Source organism: Styela clava, assembly GCF_964204865.1.
Source record: "Styela clava chromosome 9 unlocalized genomic scaffold, kaStyClav1.hap1.2 SUPER_9_unloc_1, whole genome shotgun sequence".
In the NCBI taxonomy this organism is placed as follows: domain Eukaryota; kingdom Metazoa; phylum Chordata; class Ascidiacea; order Stolidobranchia; family Styelidae; genus Styela; species Styela clava.
In genome coordinates this window covers 9794-33923 of record NW_027556419.1, presented here as the reverse complement: position 1 = coordinate 33923, position 24130 = coordinate 9794, and the positions used below count along the sequence as shown (strand labels likewise).

Genomic DNA, 24130 nt, shown 5'->3' with positions numbered 1-24130 from the left:
TACCAACCGAATGCTGGGTGTACGCTTGACATAAATGATGTTCCCCAATATATTTACCAATGCCAATACAAAATACTTTATTAGATGGATCCATTTTTGAACAAAGATGTAACATTTCTTCCTCAAGGCTCGTTTCAAGCCGATTTGGCCGATTTTATCGAATTGGGCCCCGCACCCTGCGCTAGTCTTTTTCTGTATTATTTATCTGTATTATGAGATACAAAATACTGCTGAAAACGTAAAATATAAAGTGAGATAATCTTAATCATAATATTAATTTGTTATGCATGGTAAATTTAGTAAATTATCGTTATGTCGCCATTGGCAATTAAAAGACTCAACAGTTTGTCAATGCTTCCTATGGAAAGCAAAATTGCTAAAGCTGTTGATTTTAAATGAATTTGCTGATAAAATGGCTAGAAAAGTATTTTTCTGAAAGAGTATGATGAAATCGCCTATTTTGCATTTCTTGATGTTAAAAGTAAAACAATAAAAACATCCTATTACTTTAAATTTGTTTTATAGCAAGTATTAAATGTTTATTTTTTTTTATATAAAGACCCATAAATTTTACTATGAAGAGTAGGGGGTCTGCCATCATATTTCTAATTGGGCCCCGCAGAACCTAGCACCTGCTCTTTCGTTGTCTACAAGAATTCTTTGTCTTACCGTTATGACTTCAACCCCATATAATTTTGGGAATTATCCAGCACTCAACTATGTGCTATCACACTGCTTTTTTTCAAATGTTTATACAAAATTTATTTTAATAGGTTCACTTTCTCCCCAATTCGCAACGGAACTTAATTATACGAAAACCTGCAATTGCCAAACCAACTACAGCTTTGCTCTCTCAAGTTACTATATTAGTACAATATACATGTATAGCCTTCTATTGTTCATACGCGCTTGCATTTTTTCAAGTACGATTCTGCTCTTCAAAGATAAAATTATGCGTGAGAGGATTGCTGGGCTCCTCGCCACCGTAGGGTGGTTCACGTAACCGCTGGTCGGTTACGGCTTCCTCCGCCATAGAGTCCATGCAGCTAAAACAAATAACTGGCTAACTAATCCAAACATGGACTGGTAAATAGACTAAAGGCTGGATGAATAAGCTGTCTCGTCGGCTTCCACCACAGTCCTATCTAATTCTAGGCAAGATTTAGACATAATTAAAACCTGTTCTGAGCGAATGGGTGCATTAGCGCAATTTCAGACGCTGTGTGTAAACCATGAGGTCTGGAATGTTTGTTATGGTCTTGTTTGGAAGAATAGCTCATTTCCTACCCAGCAATATAAGAATGAACGTTATATGACATTTGGAAGTAATAAAATATCGCTTACATTTCACGAGTGTACTTCCCGCTGCGATAGAAAAACGTCGCACAGCAAGAAAATAATTCAATAAACCTTGGCGTTGCGCGCTAACCAATAACAAAAGCTAGTATGATAAGGTCTTATTTTGAAGGTCCTTTTATATGCTACATAACATAGGAGAGTGGACATCTCACAACGTCAGGAAGGTATAAAAATATCGAGTCGTTTGATCGCAGCTGCCTCACCGAAAAAAAGTTAGTTCACATAGGCGTTTTATCTCGCAAATTCTCCTTGTCTCACGATTATAAGCTTTTATGATTCATAATAAATGTTTTATTATGACTCACAAAAGCTTTCAACGCGATAAAGCACAAACAAACAACCGATCGATCTATCAAGCCTAGCCTGGCCTGATTCAATGTGGTGACTTCTCAAACGGAAAATTTCCAAAACGCTTCAACGACACGAGCTAACGAAAAGCGTTTAGTATCATATGAAAGAGAAAACCAATGTGCAGTCAACTGTATAGTCACATTTGCGCTTTTCAATAGCTATACACGTCCAACAGATGATAGAATGAGAGAGTGTAAATATTTTTGTTATTTTTTGACGTTACGAGAGACCTCTGAAAGAGGTGTTTTAGTTTACGGTCCTCCAGTGACATCTAGCGTATAGTACTCTAAAAGACCTTTCCAATGGTATATAATTATTGTATATTGGGTAAATTTTGGGGGTCGTATGACATTAATAAAAATGTATTCAAAATTGGGCTCGATTGGGCGTCTGAATCAGGTTTTAACTGATATGCTGAAACTAAAACTCATTTATAAAATTTTTCAAACTGCTTTTTCATTTCTTAGGTTAAGTTAGGCTAATTGCCCGTTCTTACTAATTTATAGTCATCCGTTCTTCACTTTCCCTAAATCGCTGATATGCTGAAACTAAAACTCATTTAGCTTCTGTATCTTTCAATGGTAAAATTTTTCAAACTGCTTTTCCATTTCTTAGGTTAATTGACCGTTCTTACTAATTTATTGTCATTCGTTCTTCACTTTCCTTAAATCGCTCGCTGCTCGTCAAGTGATAGCTTTGTGAATCGCGATGTTTGATTCACAGAAGCTAGCTGGTAGGGCATTATAACGTCATAAATATAGATAATAAATTGGACTCGGGTATAGTAGGCTTTGCGACGCAAGAAGGATTGGAATTGCTCGCATGTATCAGAATAAACTGCATTTAAAAACCTTGTTTCGTGAATCGCCACAACTCCAAAATTGGAACTTTTCTGCGGGCCGCGCAATTTTTCCTTAAGGCCCGCGGGCCGCAGCTTGCACACCCCTTCTCTAGTCCATAATATGATATCCTCTGATTACCCAACGCAGGTTCGCATCCCGTGTAGGTTATGTATCTGCGAGAGGACTGCTGGCCTCTCGAAGCCGCAGGGTGGTTCATGTGCCGGTAGTTGATTATGGTTCCCTCTATTATCAAGTATGTGTATATATATAAAACAAGTAACATGCCAAATAATCTCTCACCGTTTTGTCTGATAAGGACGAGAGTTGTTGAGACATCTCATCGGTTTCCATCTCCCCCGGGATAAATATGAAAATACTGTCTAATGAGCAAGTCTGGTGAAATGCCACCAGAACAAGAGCCATATAAGTCGCAACTGGTATTATTTCGAAACATTACAATAAATTTAAAAAAAGTCGTAATATTCTATGTGGAGCGATAAATTCCGGACACCGAAAACACTAGGTCAAGCGATGATGGAGGAAACCTTAACCCAGTGGTCGGCAACTTTTTCCAAGTGACGGACCGGTAAAGCCTGACCAAAATTTTGGTGGACCACCTTTACACAAACGGACTAAGCCTATGCAATAAATTATACGCATTAGGAAATTTATGTTGACAATATACTAAAAACGACGGCGATGCTATTTAGTGCGATATCTGCATTTGTTGGCTGGCGATTAACTGTTCCCATATTGGAGATATGGCCGAAGTTGACACACGTAACGTGTTTTCTACATCCGGACTACTTCGTTATTTCGTTTTTGTACTTATCAATATTGAAAATCAGGCCTCACATTAATAAGATTTTGGGAAAGGTAACAATGCCTGTACCCCTTCTGACTCTGTATTGATTGATGTTTGTTTTGCCATAACTAATTTTTTTACCCGATGTGCTAACTTTATAATTATCCGAATTCTGAAGTATAGAATTACCACTGACTAGGCATGACCGGTTAGCTACGAGCTAGTAGTGGAATAGTCACGTTCTTAGCGATAATTATTTTGTTGAAGATACGAACTGATGAAAGACACTCTTATACGGGCGCAGTGGAAACAACTGACCCAGCATTATTGCGGCATACTGACATGGTAAGTGTTTGTGAAGTCAGACATGCTGCTCAAGTGCGTTGTGTTTGTCTAGTTTGCTGTTGGGTGCTGTTTTTAGTCGTAGGGTTTGTGGTTAGATTGTTGAGGTTTTATTATGGACTTGTCCGTTTTTGTGTCACCTCTCTGCGGACAGGCGATGGGCCGCGGCCCGGTGGTTGCCGACCACTGTTTCAAACGACCATCGGTTACGTGAACCACCCTATGCTGAACTCTTTGCCCACGTGGGGTGGTTCAGGTAATCGCTGGTCTGTTACGGCTTCTTCCGCCATCAAGTCCATGCATCGGAAAACAAATAACTGGCTAACTATGTCCAACATGGACTGGTAAATGACTGGACGAGAGAGAGTTACATTTATTATTACAAACAATGTCAACATCATGATACATTTGGAGCAACAGAAAATATAATTTCATTTAACAATAATTGGTTGATCATTATTTTGAGGGTCAGTATGCAAGACCGGTTAGGTCACCGAGGCTCCTGGCCCGTACTGTATTATATACTATTTAAGAAATCATTCAGATATAGCAGGGGTGTGCAAACTGCGGACGGCAAATAAGAATTGTGCGGTCCGCGGAGTGCCAATTTTGAATGGTGTGCCCGCGAAAAGAGTTTTTAGTTTTGTTAATCTGGTGTGTGAGAGTAATTCCAATCTCATTGCGTCGCAAAGCCTATAGTAGCGCCTGCGTGCCACTGTCATATTAGCAAAACTAGCTAGCAAAATCCTGTTGAAAAATACACGTTATAAAAACGTGTTTTACACTCAAATCGTTCAGCCGGTGTGAAAATAAATTTGAAAAGCAGTTGTTAATTTATGAGTTTTAACGTGCCATTTCTGCAAGAACCCCTAACAGTGCCGTAAGATCAATAAAAAAAAGGAAATAACTTTTTGTGCTTGCAACTACAGTAGAAACTTTACCTACGAAATTAATTCGTTCCGGAAGCACCTTCGTAGGTACAAAATTTAATAAGTAGGGGACGCACACTACCTGTAAATAATCTATTTCGTTTTGAGATCCGAAAAAACTCTGACATATTATTGTTTAGCAATCACGCAATAGTTCGTTTTTTTGCATTCTTCTCTTGTATTCCCTTTCCTAATCGCTTATATTTTTTTCGAAATCAATTCATAACAGTATGTTAGCAAGTAACTCTAACCAACATGAGCTTCACAACTTAATAAATCAAGCAGAAATAGAGAAAAACGGTGGTACAGACGAACTATATTATGTAAAATGTAGCAATATCAATGCAGCGCTCTTCTACAAAGCTGACTCATCTGTTCTGTCATAATATATTTCTGTGTAGCCATTCGTCATGAAAGGACAAAAAAGAGTTTAAATTAATAATGTGTTAACAACCATAATGAATAAACAAACACCGAGTTTCATCAGATAACTCAGAGTCTTGAAACTTTTTATCTGAAGGAGAATGATCTCGTTTTCAAGGCCTCGCTCGCGTGCCGAATAAATGGGCTTGCGTGCCAAGTATGGCACGCGTGCCAGGGGTTGCCATTGAGGTGTAAGCAAGAGCAGGCGGCAGAACGTAATGTACGAAAATGAGCAAACACACATGAAATTCAAAAACACTTTTTTCATTGTATCATCGTCTATTCACTGAATTTAGCTAGGGTTACCATATTTTTGTGACTTCAAAGCGGAACGCCTCCGAAGACAACGACCCCTTAGCTGTGATTTTGTGACTTTATATTTTCCTATTTTACTACATAGGCCTACATTTGAAGCCATCCCGGCTGTCTTCATTGACCATATTGCTATCGAGAGTTCATGTGCATATTCTCTATCCAAATATAGGGTTTAGTTCGAAAAATAGAAAGGAATTGAGGTTGATAATACAAATAATTCGAATTTAGATTTTTTTTATTTACAGCAAAAGGAAGAAAGATAACCTGCCGTTTTCAAGCATTTAGAATTTTCTTATTCGCCCAAGCATGCTTTTTTTGTAGATAACGCCTTTGTCAAAAAGACGTTGTTCAATGTTACATTCACGTAAACGTCAGAACAGGACCAATTAGTATTGATTTTACATGTGATACGTTACGGAAAACAACGAAACAAACAAAATAACGCATTTACCTCCAGCAAGTGGGCTAGCGCTGGGCTGCACAGCATAAGCCTGAATTTAGCTAGCACGACATTGCACGTACCCGCCGGAAACAAACTGGCCAATGGACGCGGCTGCCTTCGATTACGATAAGAAAAAATGAAATAAACATAAATTGTTTTTAACGGAGGCGCTAGGATATTTGCATCACGAAAAACGATATTCGACGGTCACGATATTCTAAATTGGACACCCCTTCTCCAAGAACTGCATCAAATTAACCTAAACTGAACGAATATCACTACACACAAGTTTTCGGTTTTTAGTTAGGCCTTTCGTGTGTAGAAAATCTTACGCTGGCCTACGCAATATTTTTACGAGAAGAATACTCGTAAGTTGGATTTTCCGTATTCATAGCCTTTCGTAGATATAGTTTCTGAGTGCGGCCCGCGGCTTCACCCAGTTGTCTGACCCCCCTGTAATAAAGGTTGCACACCCCTCAGATATAGCACTGGCATTAATGTGAGAGGCCGTGGTACGCTATATTATCAAGTCATCGTATCAGCTTGCTTCACTCCTGGGATAAATATGCAAATCCCATCCTGAGTAAATAAAATTGTTAAATATCATTACAGCGCTCCCAAATTCGCAATCAGCGCTCCCACAGTTAACGCAAACATCCATCGGAGGGCGTGTTCTCGCACTACGCTGGTTAGGAACGGAGACCGATTTTCTGAGATTTTTAATCTGCAATATACCGGTCAGCCGGTACCGTTTCTCAAAAGCGAAGTTGATTTCAATTGAGATAAATGTGTGTTATCTTGACTATAATGATCGTTTGACATTTATTGGTACGTAACTCGCACAGTTTGTCAAATAATGGGATACATATTTATTTAAGTCCGTGCTTCTGTGCTTCCGAATAACAAATAAATACATACCGTACCGTACCGTACCGGTACCGGTAACTAATCCCGGCCTGGTACCGTAACTGGACGAGAGGCCGTGGTTTGCCATATAGTTAAGCCGTCTTATCGGCGTTCTTCTCCCCCGGGATAAATATGTAAATCCTATATTATCCCGGGAAGAGGAAAGGGTCTCGTGTAGTTCGGTACCGGTATGGTAGCAAACAGTGCACTACTACCGTACCCTACTATACTATACCGGTACCGGTACTAGGTTCCATATTCAATCATCAGATAATGTTAACAGGTTAAAATAGACTTCTCTTATGAAATAATGTCTATATTTTAATAACAAGTGTGGTAACGTACCACACAGATGCTGATACAGTGATAGCAGAAACAACCTTTGGTATCGTGCAATTTTTATTGGGTTTCTTTTGCTGACTTGAACTTCTCCAAGATTTGCATCAACCAATTTTCTACAATATTTCATTCCCTTGGATATTGCTTGGACCCCGGCATACGTGCTTTCGAATGAATTCTCTCTTCATTTAAAAATGGCGACAATTTTTTGCGAATGCATGAGTGGAATATTCAGTTCATCATGTTATTTTGTGATCTATGGATTCTTGGTTTACGTCACAATTCCGCTGATTTTCAAGATTTATCCAAAAATCGTCTTTGAAGGATTATTTCTCAACAGAGTCTGCCCACCTGTATGGTTACTGAAGCTGAACAAACCAGACAAAGTAAGACTTTCTACAAGACGTTTGTATGAGTGAGTGCTTCTGAATGAGTGCCCATAACTTTGCTCAGAGATGAGTCTCCTTATTTGGGTGTGTGCAAGTAATTTTGCTTAGAGATGAGTCTTCTTTACTTCTGAGTGAGGACCCGTAACTTTGCTCTGAAATGAGTCTTCTTTACTTCTGAGTGGGTGCCTGAAACTTTGCTCAGAGATGAGTCTCCTTTACTTCTGAGTGAGTACCCGTAACTTTGCTCAGAGAAAAGTCTCCTTTACTTCTGAGTGAGGACCCGTAACTTTGCTCTGAAATGAGTCTTCTTTACTTCTGAGTGGGTGCCTGAAACTTTGCTCAGAGATGAGTCTCCTTTACTTCTGAGTGAGTACCCGTAATTTTGCTCAGAGATAAGTCTTCTTTATTTCTGAGTGACTATATCTGTAACTTAGCTCAGAGATGAGTCTCTTTTACTTTTGAGTACCTGTAACATTGCTCAGAGACGAGTCTCTTTTACTTCTGAGTGAATGCGTTTTCTCAGAGATAAGTCTCCTTTGCTTCTAAGTGAGGGCCCGTAACTTTGTTCAGATATTAGTCTCTTTTACTTCTGAGTAAGTGCACTTAATAACTCCGATCAGTAATATGTCCTTTCACTTATGAGTAAATGCACTAAACCTTGCTTCAACCAGATCCCCTTATTATAGTGATCAATTCCTAACTCTAAATTCTCTTCTTTTACTTCAGGCCTACAATCTTAAAGAGAGCAAGAACTGCTATGTGAAGTCTTCGAGTGGAAGTACTTTAGGCGTTTGGCATATTCCGCCAGTCACTCAGTACGATACTCCAGAGGTCAAATCAGGGTCATTACAAGACGCTGAGAAAATCATCATTTATTGCCATGGCAACTCGTTTCATCGTGGTTTCAAGCATCGAAGAGATTTATATTCAGAGCTGCAGAAATCAGGTATGAATAATATGGTCGAATCCTTTTTGTCAAACTCAAAGGTACTCGGAGCCGCAACATTTACTCTAATGTCAGTGGCTATTAAAACTACCGGAAAGCCACTTATGATGCAATAATTCAGTTTACGACAAAATGAAAATAACTTGAAATTAAAAAGAAAAAGTTTGTTTAGACAGAATTGAATCACTTTGATGCGACCTATTGTTCCGCTCACGACTTATATCTGTTGTCATGTGTAATTAGTGAGTAGTAATAGACTTTATGTCTCCGACTTTCATTGAATCCCCACGGCTTCTAACAAAAAACGGCTGTTGCCACTTTGATTCATGGGAGCCAGAGCTCCGAAAACAGAGAGTCGCATGCTGCTGATCGCTGGTCTACCCTGACTAATTGTGAGACAGCGTTGGTAAATTAATTGAGAGCTAGAATATTGCATCATAAGTGGTTTTTCAATAGTTCTAATAGTATCTGACATTAGAGTACATGTTGCGGCTCGAGTAGGTTTGAGTTTGGCATAAATTTCACATTTTATGAACAATATATACAGTGTTACAAAAGTGAAAAACAATAAGCCTCGTGCCAAAACTACATTTAATCCCAATCTCAACAAATTCCTATTTTTCACTAGAACATCAAAATTTGGTTTTATTTCAGTTGTGGCAGCATCAGGCAGGCCAGATTGAATAACCCAACGGGCCAGATTTGGCTTGCGTAGTTTGCCCATGTCAGGTGTAGACGATGCCATATGGCTCTTTTGATGCCAAATGTTGCCGAATCGTGGCCTAGTCCAGGGCTACTCAGCTATTTGTTTAAAATTATTTGGGTCCCGGTCTTTACAGAAATTGTGTTTCGGCATCCTTAAACGCACACTTCCTCGGCCGGCTAATGATTATTAGCAAAACAAGTTTGTTTATTATGATGTAAGGTATTTTCATATATATTCGAAACTATAAAATTCATTTTATAAAAGAAAACTTCAAAAGTGGGGCTAATGATCCAAAATAAAGAATTAGGTGCGGTCCGAATCAAATACTCGAAAAGTCCGGATTCGGACCGCGGTCCGCCAGTTGAGTAGCCCTGGCCTAGACATGTCAGTGGACATAACGATCGCTTCAATATTATGTTGTTGTTTTTCGTCATCATTATCATTAAAAAATCGTTTTTTTCTTCGAATACTGGACCAGTTGCTTTGAAATTTTCAGTGGTTAATAAAGATTGATATTTTTACCAGAAGGCTATTACGGTACTTTTATTTATTCCTAAATTTTCTATGGATCTTATGAGATCTAATATTTCATCCAAAATTGTGCTGTATTACTTTTTAATTATGGGAACACGGTTTTTAATCCGCCAAGCGTGACGGCTGACTGTGAAAATTCTTGCGACTGAAAACTCGGAAGTATTTTGAGGTTACGGTATCAATAACGTCAAAGGTAAGGACTGCCTCGCTCTGGTCCACGTGTCCATATATTTGAGCGTTGCTCTCCTGTTGTATCAATCTGCTCATTCACACAAATAAAATCTTTTTCATTTTCACCAAGGATTCCACATCATAGCTTTTGACTACAGTGGATTTGCGGACTCTACCGGTCAGCCGAGTCCAACAAGAGTCGTGGAAGATGCAATTAGCGTGTATAAGTGGACGGTCAAGCAGGTTGGATTATGTTTTATCATATTTGTCACTGCTTAATCATATGGCGAATATCAGCAAAGCAGAGGTATACCATATATAAATTGTATATAAGCACAGTTTAAACTAAAAAAAAAAGTTCACAAACTAAAGGGTTGGCTTATATGCGCCTCACTCTAATCACACTAAATTTCGGCTTCATAAGTGCATAACCCTGATCGTGTGGGGGTCAACTTATACATGCATAACACAGTTGCCTGTCAATAGGGAATTCCCCTTTATGTGATTCCCCTGATTACCAAGTTATAAAAATCGAATCAGTAATTGTCAAATTTCTGACACTTAATGTATTTAATCACCCAGCTCCAGAAAGAAGATGTGACAATCGTGCTTTGGGGTCATTCACTCGGCACTTACATCAGCACGAGGGCGCTATCGCTCATGTACGACCGGAAAGATGGCACTCGACTCCCAGACTGTCTGATACTTGAAGCTCCGTTCACGAATACATATGATGCTGCAGACTGCTTCCCACTATCTAAGGTGAAATTTATATTTTGTTTCATTTCAGTACTCCGTAGCATGTGAACCAAGATGGCGGACATCTGAACGAAGTATGTGTACCAAGTTAGGTTTAGGCAATGATTTCAGGTACAAATACTACAAAGTCACTTGGCTAGTCCCCGAACTCGTAATAGAACTAAAATAAGGAAAATTGGAATAAAATTATGGACTAACCCTAATCTGGTACACATACTACGTTCTGGTGTCCGCCATCTTGGTACATATACTACGGGAGTATGTTCATTTCAATGATGTGATATAGTATTATACGATGCTTATTAACGCTTTTTTCACGTGCAAGGCCAGGCACCAGTAGCAACAGATACTCGTATCTAACGATATGCAAGTATATACTATCTTTTGGAAGGGCTGAAATCTTTCCAGTTTGGTCCTTGTTAACAGAATTCTGTTAATTTTTGCGAACACTTATTAACTAGTTGCTGATCACTCTTTGGGGACCTCTGTACTATGCCATTGTGGTAGTGCGCCAAGACTTTTGAATTGAATAACATCTAAAAATTCTATTTATTACATCTCTCTTCCAGTATTTCTATCTGCTCTATCCCTTCATGAGGTCTCAGGTTCACAAGAATATCAAACAATATGACGTAGAGCTCAGGACGGAGAAGTATCTGCCGACAATAAAGGCTCCTGTTATGATCCTACATGCTAAAGATGATCAGAGGTATGTAGGCAGAAATAATTGAAAGGTATGGCTTGCCAGTTGGTGTATCGTTCTAACCGAATTAACACGCTTTTGTGGCGCCCTTCAAGAGGTTCAAAACATGTTATTTATGAGAATATGGCTTGCGGAACTATTTACTGTCGTAAGATGGTTCATGTAACCTCCATCATCAAGTTATGTCTCGTAAATTCATCATCTAACATTTACAATATTTACCGGTACGGTCTTACAGTACGGTATTTAATATAAGTTAATAATACCCTAAACAAGCGCTATAATACCCTAATTTTCAGATTGATTAAAACAAAATAAATAACCGATTAGCTCCGTGCATCAAGTCCATGCATTGGAAAACAAATAACTGGCTAAACAATCCCATAACCGACAAGGACTGGTAATCGGACGAGAGGCGGCGGTTCGCTATATGATTAAGCTGTCCTAGCGGCTTTTCTCTCCCCCGGGATAAATATGTAAATCCTACCCTTTACTCTCTATTGATATCTCATCAGAATTTTCCATGCTTAAAGCAAGCCAGGTTCTGTAAAAGGGTACTCCCGTAGTATGTGTACCAGGTTAGGGCACAATTTCATTCTGATTTTCTTACGTTAGTTCTATTACGTGTTCGAGGACTGATTGTGTTAGCCAAGTAAATATATCCCCTGCCCATAGGTTTTAGTCCCTTTATACAACTTGATGTCAAGTAGATGAACAAAATTAGTTAGTTACCTCCATTTTGGTACACATACTTCTGGAGCGCTTCCCAAAGACACACTTATTCATGTCTTAGCTAGCATGGTCAACTTCGTTACACGTCTCTCAAATCAAGTCAAACGATTTCCAATGACTTTGGCTTTGATTACAAGAAAACTGGGCACCCTTTGACACATTTCTGGAGCGCCCTGTAAAAGCAATATTTGCATGGTGTTGATGCAACATTAATGCAAAGTTTAGTTAGTAGGCCCTATTAGCTTCGCTTCCTATTCGATTCTGATTCGCTTTCTTTTGAAATAAAAAAATCCAATTCTCAAACCAAAGTATTCCATTCCTTACAGAATAGACATTCATCTCGGTGAGACTCTGTACGAAAAGACGACCTCTGACCCCACGACAAAATCTCCTTACATTCGTTTCATTCGAATGCACGAGGATTACGGAGTGAAGCACTATACTGCTAAGCATCCTGAGATACGGCAGTTAGTGCATGATTTCATGGCTGAGGTAGAAAAGGTGAAAGGTGATCAGGAACAAGGAAGTAAAAATAGATTTGAATTGATCGATATTTAATTTTTCTTTTTTTGCTGTTTAATTAGGCAATGAATATAATTGCTTTGGTCGAGTAGCAAAGATCAAAGGTTATCAGGAACAAAACTGATTAAAGATTTTATTTTTTTATTATTAACCTTTATTATGTTAATGAGACAAATAGAGCTAAATTGAACTTGCATTCCTGGAATTTAGGTAAACTCCCAGCATTGTTTTCTTCTGAAGAAATCTAATTATCAAATTTCTGACGCTTATTTAATTTTCCAGCTCCAGAAAGAAGACGTGACAATCGTGCTCTGGGGTCATTCACTCGGCTCGTACATCAGCACGACGGCGCTATCGCTCATGTACGACCAGAAAGATGGCACTCGACTCCCAGACTGTCTGATACTTGAAGCTCCGTTCACGAATACATACGATGCCGCGGACTGCTTTCCATTGTCTAAGGTGAGATTTTTGTTTCATTTAGGTACTCCCGTAGTATGTGAACCAAGATGGCGGACATCTGAACGTATTATGTGTACCAGGTTTGAATTAGGCAATAAATTCAGATACATATATTACGGGTATCACTTGGCTAGTCTTCGAACTCCGAAACCGAAAGGAAAATTGGAATAAAATTATGGCATGACCCTAACCATGTATACATACTACGTTCTGGTGTCCACCATCTTGGTTCACATACTGGGGGAATTTCTATGATGTGATATAGTATTATCCGATGCTTATCAACGCTTTTTCTTACTGTACAAAGCCCGGCATCAGTATCAACTGATATCTAACGATATGTAAGGATATACTATATATTAGAAAGGCTAAAATCTTTCCAGTTCGGCACTTGCTACTTAACAGAATTCTGTTAATTTTTGCTGCGCACTTAGCAACTCGTCGCTGATCACTCTTTGGGGACCTCTGTACTATGCCATTATGGTACATGCCAAGTCTCTGGAATTGCATTACATTTAAAAAATTGTATTTATTACATCTCTTTTTCAGTATTTCTATCTGCTCTATCTCTTCATGAGGTCTCAAATTCACAAGAATATCAAACAATATGACGATGAGCTCAGGACTGAGAAGTATCTGCCGACAATAAAGGCTCCTGTTATGATTTTACATGCGAAAGATGATCAGAGGTTTGTAGGCAAGAATATTTGTAAATTATGGCTTGTCAGTTGGTGTATTGTCCTAAGCGTAAGTAACACGCTTACGTGGCGCCCTTTAAGAGTTCACAGGTTCAAAACATGTTATTTTTGAGAATATGGCTTGCGGAACTGTTTGCTGTCGTAAGGTGATCCATGTATCTTTCGTCATCAAGTTCATGTCTGTGAAATCCACCATCTAACATTTACCGGTACGGTATAACAGTATGGTAATTAATATAAGTTTCAACTCCTCAACATAACAAATACCATATTTGACAGATTGATAAAAAACAAATGAATAACCGATTAGCAGCATGTCTAAGCATCTGGAAACAAATAACTGGCTAACTATACTCATACCCGACATTGACTGGTAATCGTGGTTCATCATATGATTAATAAGCTTTCTTAGCGGCTTTTTTCCCCCGAGATAAATATGTAAATCCTATCCTCGCTTTCTATTGATATCTCTTCAGAATTTCCCATGCTTAAAGCAAGCCAGGGTCTGTAAAGTGAAATTCTTGTTTTGTGTGTACCAGGTTAGGCCATAATTTTATACCAATTTTTCTTATTTTAGTTCTATTACGAGTTCAGGAACTGTTTGTGTTAGCCGAGTGAATATAACCCCCTGCTCATACACTTGAGTCCCTTTACACAACTTGATGTAGAGTATGTGAAATTAGTTACCTCTGTTTGGTACACACACTGCTGGAGTGTCCTGTAAAAGCTATATTTGCATGGTGTTGATGCAACATGAATGCAAAATCTAGTTGAAAGGCTTTATTAGCTTCGTTTTCTGATCGAATTTGATTTCTTTTTAAATAGGAAATTCAATTCTCAAACCGAAATACTTTATTCTTTACAGAATAGACATTCATCTAGGTGAGACTTTGTACAAGAAGACGACCTCTGACCCCACGACAAAATCTCCTTACATTTTGAATGCACGAGGATTACGAAGTGAAGCACTATACTGCATCCACGGGCCAGTTACGGCTAACCGAAGTGTTTCATCCGGCCCACTTGTGCCTATATCAATTATGACTATGATTTTCATGGCTATAAATTTGCGTTGGGTATTTCGATGAAAATAACGAATCATCGCCTAAAATATAGATCACATATTATTTGCACCTGAATATAATTGTGCCACTTGGTACACTGGCTGTTTGTTGTACATTAGCTGTTATACTTGTTATTTGCAAATGAACTGTTTTGAGTCTCGAGTGACCAAATCTATTATCTGTAACTGGCCCACTGAGAAAAATAATTGCCCGCCCCTGACTTAGAATTTATATTGGTCAAAGTAACTTAATTAATCATAGATTACTTTTGGTACTTCCGAAGTATGTGAACCAAGATGGTGGACACCGGAATGTGGTATGTGTACCGGGTTAGGGTCAGGCAATAATTTTAGGTACAAACGCTATGGGAGTCTCTTGTCTAGTCCTCGAATTCGTAATAATACTAAAATAAGGAAAATTGGAATAAAATTATGGCCTAACCCTAACCTGGTACACATACTACGATCCGGTGACCGCCATTTTGGTTCACTTACTTCGGGAGTACCCTATTTTCCTGTGAAGTTACAAAGGACATCTACTGTTAACGCCCAGCATTATAACCGTTCATTCAACTGTTCCCAAACTTCAAGCTGTGTTTTTAGAAATTTTTTAGGTTTATTTCTATAATTAAAAGTATTCCAACATCACTTATTAATTGATTGTAGTTTATATTCTCATTCTTAACTGTGTATTTATTACTCAAGATGCCAATGATCAGAATTAGCAAGTCACAAATATGCTCGAAATAGAGTCGAATCACTCAACCAAAGTAGGAAGAGTTCTGATAGAAGAGTTGCAAGTTTGCTCAAATCAATGTCCCAAACTCTCAACTAAAAGCAGGAATAGCACTGATAAAAGAGTCCCTGTCAAAAATATGTCTGTAGATAGCGGTTCATGTGTAACTTGAAACAATATATCGCAGTACTATCAGAAAATAGTCATTGCCATATTTCAATTACTGCCTTGTTGCCACATTTTGATATTCTTTTTTTAATATTGGGTCGAATATTTTGGGCTATGTAAATTATTCCATCTCTTCACCCCATAACGACAAAAGTTTGAGAACTTTTGGTTTAACATATGCTCTTTGTGCGACAGAGGTCATTTGTAACTCTTTTATCAGCACCTTGCTTCGAGCATACTTGTATAGAATTACTAGAATCATCTATTTTCATGGTCAAATATGAAGTATCATTCACAGTTATGCTATACTAAACTTTCCAGAAAAACAATTATTCGTGTCTTAGCGAGCATGGTAAACTTCGTTACACGATTCTCAATGACTCTGGCTTTGATCACGAGAAACCTCGTTGACTTGGATGCTAAGTGTTATTAAATTTTTTTTACTTTTGAGTGAGTGCCTCACATTTGCTCAGAGATGAGTTTCCTTTACCTCTGAGTGAGTGCTCGTAACTTCGCTCAGAGATGAGTATCTTTTACTAGTGAATTCCTGTAACTTTGCTCAGAGATAAGTTTCCTTTACTTCTGAATGAGTGCCCTTAACTTTGGTCAGAGATGAGTCTTCATTGTAGTTGACGTATATAACCTTCCTTGAGCAAATTCACCTAATGATTGATAGGCTATGCTTTTACGTACTATTGAGCAAATTTATTTTGACTTTTAGCGTAAGATGTATAATCCCCTATGCACTGTATATGTTTAAATATGCAATTGTTCTATCATAATTGTTGATTTGATTTCAATTTTTTTATAACAATTCTACCTCAATGCATTTAATCCACTGAGACAAATAAACTTTGCATTACATTGCAGTATTATTTTCCGAGCTACTGATCTTATCCACCAAAAAAAAACTCAAGGGTGTTTTTGAAAGACTAACTTCGGAGCTAGGTTTCAGGGATGCCCGAAATGAATCGAATACATTCGTTATTCGTTGTATTCGATTTGATAAATTCTTGATTTTAGAAATAATTTAGAATATTTCACTTGTAAATATCTTCTTCAGCATGCCTTATTTTATGATGCACATAACTCACAGAAAAAAAAATAGTTAACTTCTGAAAGAATATAATGGAGAATGCTTATTAAATTAATGTGCATCCCAGTTACTCTGCGAAACCAAATTTGAATTATATGAATTAACAATTGCCTTGAAGAATTTCTCCTGTGAAACAGACCCATTAAATTATTGGTGGTAATCGAAGTCAAAATACTTGTCCGTGTCGAGGGACAAGAATCTTCAATGAATAAGCTACAAAAACCAAGGATGAATGAACATAAAAATATGCAAAGAAGTTTTTGGCTCAGAAAACCAAGTATGAAATTGAAGCAGGGTTTCTATGCTTATGTGGGGCATGTAGATGTAACGCTGTAGAAATATTGAAGATAAGTTTCTAGGCAAGTGGTCGGCAACCTTTTTTAAGTGACGAACCGGTAAAGCCTGGCGGACCCTCTTTATACAAACGAACTAAGCTTATGTAATAAGTTACACGAGTAGAAAATTTTCTAAAACATAGGTGATGATATTCAATGCGAGATTTGCGTTTGTTTGCTTGTCATTCATTAACTGTTCCGAATTCGGAGACATGGTGGACAGTGATACACGTAACGGTTTCTTACGTTCAGCCTACTTTAGTTGTCAATATTGAAAAACCGACCGCACATTAAGAAAAAGAGTATTGCAAGGATACTTTTCAACTCATTATCATTTGAAATTTCAATCAAGTGCTCTATATAAGACAATCTCATCGTTCGAAGGCTTTATTTGAGAGCTTAGTATGGCAAACTGAACAAATTTCATTGCTGTGACTTACGGCTATAAATTCATATTTAAAATACTAGTTACTGTTCTTGTGCTTGAAAGTCTATGCGGTAGATGACCCGCTATATCTACACTCCCAGTTTCGTAAGATATTGGCACGCAGTCATTCAAACATTGCATTATTGATGGTTGTTAAGCCATACCTGATTTTATTACGAGATGTGCTAACTTTATGATCATAAAGTATAGATTTAGCTCAGTCTAAATAGCGAGTTGGGTGCTGTTTTGTCTATAACACAAGTGGGGATGGCTATACTAAATTATTCATCTATGTCATTGCTAGCATGATCCCGTGCTCTTGTCACATATATTTAAGCTACTAATTACCCATTAACAAAAGGATGAGATGTTCACACTTGTCGCAAGGGAGAAAAGCGGACAAGGCGGCTTAATCATGTCCACTGTGTGCACGGCTTAATCATGTCCACTGTGTGCACATTGGTATGTCGGAAAAAAGTCCTAGTTCTTATTAAAAAAATGCCGCATTGGGGGGAAGGTTTCCATCTCCGAAGGTGGTCGGTTGCTGAGTCACACCATATTTCCCATCTTCTATTTGCTCTCTGCTAAACAATGAAGCTGACGACAATCACGCGAATAAAATAACAGACAAGCACGACTGGGAATGTGCCTTGTGACGTTTATATAAGATTACTTTCGTTTGCAAAATGTAGAACTGATAAATTGCAGACTCTTCAGAGATACTTCAGGCGATTGCGACCTCTGTGCTTGCGACACTTGATGTTAGTCAAGGGAGGTCCAGTTCCACTTAACGGCTCGTCGTTGCTAAGCGTTACGGTGCGTTTACACTGGATGCGTTGACTCTAGATTTAACTCCCACAGGAAAACAAGCTAGTCATAGAGTATATAATAACATTGAACAATCAGGGGAGACTTCAAGTATATTATACTTGGTGTGGAATTTAACTGATAATACTCTAACTTTGTCAACCATAGTTTACAAATTGTGGGTGAGTAAATTAATAAAGAATAAACAGCCTTGAATTTTTGACTCTAAAACAACACATACGAAAAAAAATAACAATTGAACACACTAAAATCGACTTCCAAGATGTGCGATACATAAGTGTATAGTGCAATTTAAAGTGGACAGTGAAATTTCAGAATGGCTTGAATATATGGTAGAGCACCATAATGTCACAAAACTATTTCCACATATTTCACATGGGTGTTGTTTTTCGCCAGTCTGAACTTTCATATGCTCCTACAAATAATTCAATATTGTGGCAACCACTTCATGAAATTCAATATTTATCAAAATTCATACCAGAGAAAAGTTATATATAATATGTGATAGGAGTTTTGTAGCTAAAATGGAAGTTGAATAAACATATGCAAGCTAACACTGAAGAAAATCCATATTCTTGTTAACCATGTGGCAAATATTTTGTGCGATTTAGTAATTAAGATTGAAATATACGATCTATGTAAAGAATTATAAATTCCTGTGAAATATGTGGGATTGACTTTGTAAATGCAAGTGGTTTGGAAACACATATTCCACAAGAATGGGGTTTGTCGCCAGTGTGGACTTCCATATGCTTTCTCAAATTCCTTAATCTTGCAAAACTCGTTCTACATATTCCACAATCGTATGGTTTTTCGGAAGTGTGAATTCACATATAATTTCAAAGTACTTGGTGTTGCAAAACTATTTCCACATATAAAAGAGTATCGTATTTCTCCATTCATAACACACGATTCTACAAAATTATTACGAGAGTATTGTTTATCCTTGTATGATTTTTCAACATAATTGATTCTTTAAAACAATTTTCCAAGAGTGTGTTTTTTTGTCAATGTGGATTCTCCTATGCTGTTTCCAACTACTAGATGTTGCAAAACTATTTTCCACATAATTCACAAGAACCATGTCTAATGGTGCTAAAAGTATGTTATCGCTCCATGAAAGGAAACCATTATTTAGATGCCAATTTACTATTACAGAATACTGGAATCAAATCCAAACTAACAAATATTATTCTATTTTCAATCGCGGGGATCTAGTAAATGTTGCGGCCACTGTTCAAGATGCTGGATATTTTTACGAGAACCAATTAGATGCTTTTACAATATATGACCTCACGACGAAGAAGAGCCATACTCTATAACAGCATGTTTCAAATATTTTTCAGTAATTTGAATGAAAATACACAAAAATGAAAAAAATGTTTCACAGCTGCGGGAAGTTTGTGGCAAACGTTATATGCAATACAATATTATATGCAATATTCATCAAAATTTAAACTATAAAAACTCACTGCACAAAAGAATTAATGTGGCAAATGTTTCGCTTGTTTCAATAATTTGTACTGGCGTATGCGAAGACATTGATATTGTGATAATTAATATATGTTTTTTTTTATTTACAGTGATTATTTATAAATTTTAAATGGTGTTTGAAACCCATGTGCATGTAGTATTGAAGAAACGCATGATCTTATGGAGTATGTGGAAAGCGTTTCCCAGCTGCAAGAATTTGAAAGGCACACAATCACTCACTTGTATTCTCGTAAATCTAGTGGCAAACGTTCTGTCAAACTTTCTGTCAGAATAAAGCCATGTATTTGTGCATTAGTGGAAGAGAAGTTAATACAGGAGAGATCCACATCATGTGCTCTAAGTATTTCAGTAATTTGAATAGACATATACGATGTCACATAGGAACTTTTTCCACATATTTCGGCTGTGTGAACTCTCATATGTTCATTCTTACGTGCGTGACTCTTAGACTTCCCTATGAATTTCTCACATCTTTCACAAGAGTGCGGAATCGCTCAATGTAGCAAAACTATTCAAATATCACAAGAGTAGTTTACTCTTTCAAAAATGTGCCGAATTCATCTACAGCCATCCAGTAAATGGTGTGAACACTTATTCAGATTTGGGACATCCAGGAATTAATATAATTAAATTACATTTGCAATATATGACGCTACTGAATAGACCAAGCGTATGAATGACATAACATGAGCACATTAACAAAACACCCATACAAACTCACGCTAAGAAAAAGTTTGTATATATATCATGTGGGAAATGGGTTTTAAATATACATATGTATATTCACACAGAAGAGAATCGGATGAGAAAACACACCAGTACTCAGACAGATTGAAAGGAAAATGTGAAATTTTGATAGCTTCAAAACTCACACTTGAGAAAATTCATATCTTAAAAATGTTTTGTGCAATCCAATATTTTAAAGGATCAAAATCCATACCAGAGAAAGGCCATATACTTGTGAAATATGTGGACGTGTTTTGTATCTGCGAAAAGCAATTTTAGTGCAAAGTATTTTACAGATACTTTTAATGCAAAGTGCAGTAATACTATACTAGAGAAAGGCAATATTCATGTTAACCTTGTGGCAACTGCTTTCCGAGTTCCAGTAATTTGAATAGACGTATGTTAAATGGAAAAGCTATATTCATGTTAAATATGTGCGAAGGGCTGCAACCGAAAACAAAAGTATGATTTCCCGACAGTGTGGACTCTCAGACTGCTTCAAATTGCCTGAGTTTAAAAAAAAAATTAACAGTGTTTCGCGACAGCAAGTTGTCTGAATTATTTCCATATTTCTCGCGACAGTATTCTTTATTCCCGATGTGAATTATTTTTTGTTTTAACAAAGTATCTGGTACTGCAAAACTATTTCCACATCCACATATACATGGGCATTTTTTTTTCATAGCACGAGATTCTACAATCTCTTTTCACATCTATCACCAGTGTATCTTTATCAGCAGTGTGAATTGCAATATGTAAGAAAGTAGGAAGGAAAAAAAACAAAACAAATCATTAAAGTAGGAAAAATCTTAAAAGTTTTAATATGTGATGATATACCTGTCACTTACTCCAAACAGCAAACATCACATTGAAGTAGGATAGGATTTACATATTTATCCCGGGGGAGATGAAAGTCGGCTCTGGTTACCAGTTCATGTCGGCTATGGGATTAGTTTTAGTTATTTGTTTTCGGAAGCATGAACTTGATGGTGGAGGAAGCCGTAACCACCCTACAACGGAGAGGAGTCCAGCAATCCTCTCAACATAACTACCCCGTATGGGATCAGAGATGCGGTGGCGAGCGTATTCCTAACGCTTAGCATGATGAGCCACACGGCCGCGCCGCGTATATTTAAAAAATAAACGAAAAATATTTCGGTCACAAATACTTGGGTGTGGAGTTTGAACATACAATTATTAAGAAAATAACGAGTAGAACAAGCAAACAAGTGGTGCACAATATGTGGCATTTAATAATAAAAGCAGCGTAAATCGAAATCATTGTTGTTACAAAACTATTTCCAGTTATTTTCGCCAATGTTGATTCTCTAATGGCGCTTTTAATTACTAGGTGTGTCAGAACTATTCTTATATATTTCACAAAAATATGGTCTTTTGATGCTAAAATTACGTTACTTTGCGTTGGGCCACCGTGAAATCCGGATAGCTCCATTCAAGCTCAATCCAATTTTATATTACAGAATACTTGAATCGAGTCCCAAATGCCGAGTGTTATTGTGAATAATGTGAGAATTTAATGAATTTATTAGAAGTCTTTGTGATATATGGCAAATTCAATGTCGAACGATACACTTCTGAACGAAGCAAATATATGATGTGTGCTTTAGTAAAATACGTACAAGAATCTACATTTGAAACAAGCCATAGATTTTGCATTTTCCAATAATCGAAAGTATTTCACAGCTGCAAGAAGTTTAAAAAGGTACAGACAGACGTTTTATGCGATCCAAATAATTTATAGAAAAAATTATTTCAGTCATGATACACTAGATCAGGCCTGCACAACTCAAATTATCACGAGGGCCGCAAGCATAAATCTGAAGGCCCGACGGGCCGCAAACTTTGCCACATACATATTTCTCAAGATGAACTACAAATCAAAATAATATTGTGAAACAGTTACATTTAATGAAACACTTTCATTACTTGGGAGCTTGAAAATATGAAGAATCCTATTTTCTTGAGTAAAAACAAGGTACAGTAGTTTTGCATATGAGATGGCAAATATGTATTTAGTAGTTCATCTACCTTGAAAACCCACTCTTCATTTTCAATATTTCTTTTTAAATAGAATTAGATATTGCGTGTTGCGGTATAAACTGACTGCAGGTAAATTTTTTACTCAGATTCAGTTTTGTGAAATTGTCTCAAATATATGTATGACAATTTATTTAGTCATATGTACCATTATCGGATATTTCCATTGTGGGCTAGAAAAACAATCCGTTTAGTAGCAATAGATCTTTCTCTGTTGTACTTTTTTGACTGCTAAATAACATTTTTTCACAAAATCTGCTCCAATTTATTTGAAATTTTACAATAAATAGCAATATTATTTATACGAGAATTTTTGCACCATTCATGAATGAAGTAATTGTTTTCTAAGTTCTAAATTTGAACCAAAAAAGAAACTTCAGTTTCATAAAGTAAGTAAAAAATAATGGGGTTATTACTATGTTGCTAATATGCACTAATGGGTGTGAGATTGTAGACCGATATTGTTTTAAGCGTGATTCAGTTTGAATACTGAGATATCTGCATCAGGGTTTCGCAAACTGCGGGGCGAGGGGTCGAGCAACGAATTTTAGGGGTCGCAAAGGGCACACCAATTTCACACAAAGTTTGATATTTATTGAAACCAGTGCAAAACATAAATCTCACAATTTCGAATATGATCGGAGGAACGGCGCGCGCTTGCATAACAATGCCGGCTTTGATTGTTAGACCCGAGAAGTGGCGTGTTTCCAAATCACCCGCGGGCCGCACAGAAGAATATGCTCTAGTGTTGATAGAAGGTAATTCGAGAAAATCTGTGTATTTGGCTGGTGCTTCACAATGCACTAAAAATTATTCTACATATTTCATAAAAGTATGTTTTTTTTGACAGTATCAATCCTCAAGGTTCTTTATTAAAGTGCTTGTTGCTTCAAAACTCTTTTTACATATTTCACAACAGTGTTTGCCAATAGGGTATCATTAATGCTGCTTTAGAATACATGCATGAGTAATGTTTTGCCAGAACATGCTCTTATATGTTATTTTTTGCAAGTGGTGTTCTTGTTTGATTCTGCAAAACTCTTTCTACATATTTCATAATAGTGTGAATTTTGCAAGCGTGGACTCTCCTAAGCTACTTCAAGTAACCAAATGAAAAAAACATCTTCATGTTTTTTATTGCACTATTGAATCGCAACTTCGACCTTTCCATGTTAAATTTGCTTTGCGAGCGTACCTACAAATGACCTATTATTTAGAATAAATAAGACATCAAGTCCGAAATGTACATTTTGTGAATGGAATGTTGAAACCGTGCTACATTTATTTCATTTCTGTGAATTTGTGCAACAATTTTGGGAAGTAGTTAATGCATAGCTAACTGTTGAATATGGTTTAAATCCTAATCTGACATACAATTTTAATGGGGGCAGAGCAAAACCAAGGTATGAACTATGTTTTATTAAGTGCAAGATATTATATTTATAAATGTAAACTGCGTAATAAAGGCCTCAGTTTGACCAATTTTTTATATATGATAAAAAGTGTTTACAACTGAAAGAATTA

At 37.1% G+C, this 24130-nt stretch overlaps 1 protein-coding gene across 2 annotated transcripts; it reads left to right on the top strand.

Moving 5' to 3' along the window:
- The first annotated feature begins 6974 nt into the window (after positions 1-6974).
- On the top strand, positions 6975-16776 carry LOC120331095 (lysophosphatidylserine lipase ABHD12-like). 2 transcript variants are annotated; one of them, XM_078109772.1, is made up of 9 exons: positions 6975-7439; positions 8169-8388; positions 9930-10042; positions 10382-10561; positions 11128-11267; positions 12320-12519; positions 12798-12977; positions 13527-13666; positions 14541-14676. In XM_078109772.1, exons 1-7 carry the CDS (start codon positions 7248-7250, stop codon positions 12923-12925), a joined length of 1173 nt encoding a protein of 390 aa, XP_077965898.1. In that variant the 5' UTR covers positions 6975-7247; the 3' UTR covers positions 12926-12977; positions 13527-13666; positions 14541-14676. The 2 variants fall into 2 exon arrangements, with proteins under 2 accessions (XP_077965898.1, XP_077965899.1); XM_078109773.1 differs by lacking the exons at positions 12320-12519; positions 12798-12977; positions 13527-13666 and having other exon boundaries at positions 14541-16776.
- The last annotated feature ends 7354 nt before the right edge of the window (positions 16777-24130 follow it).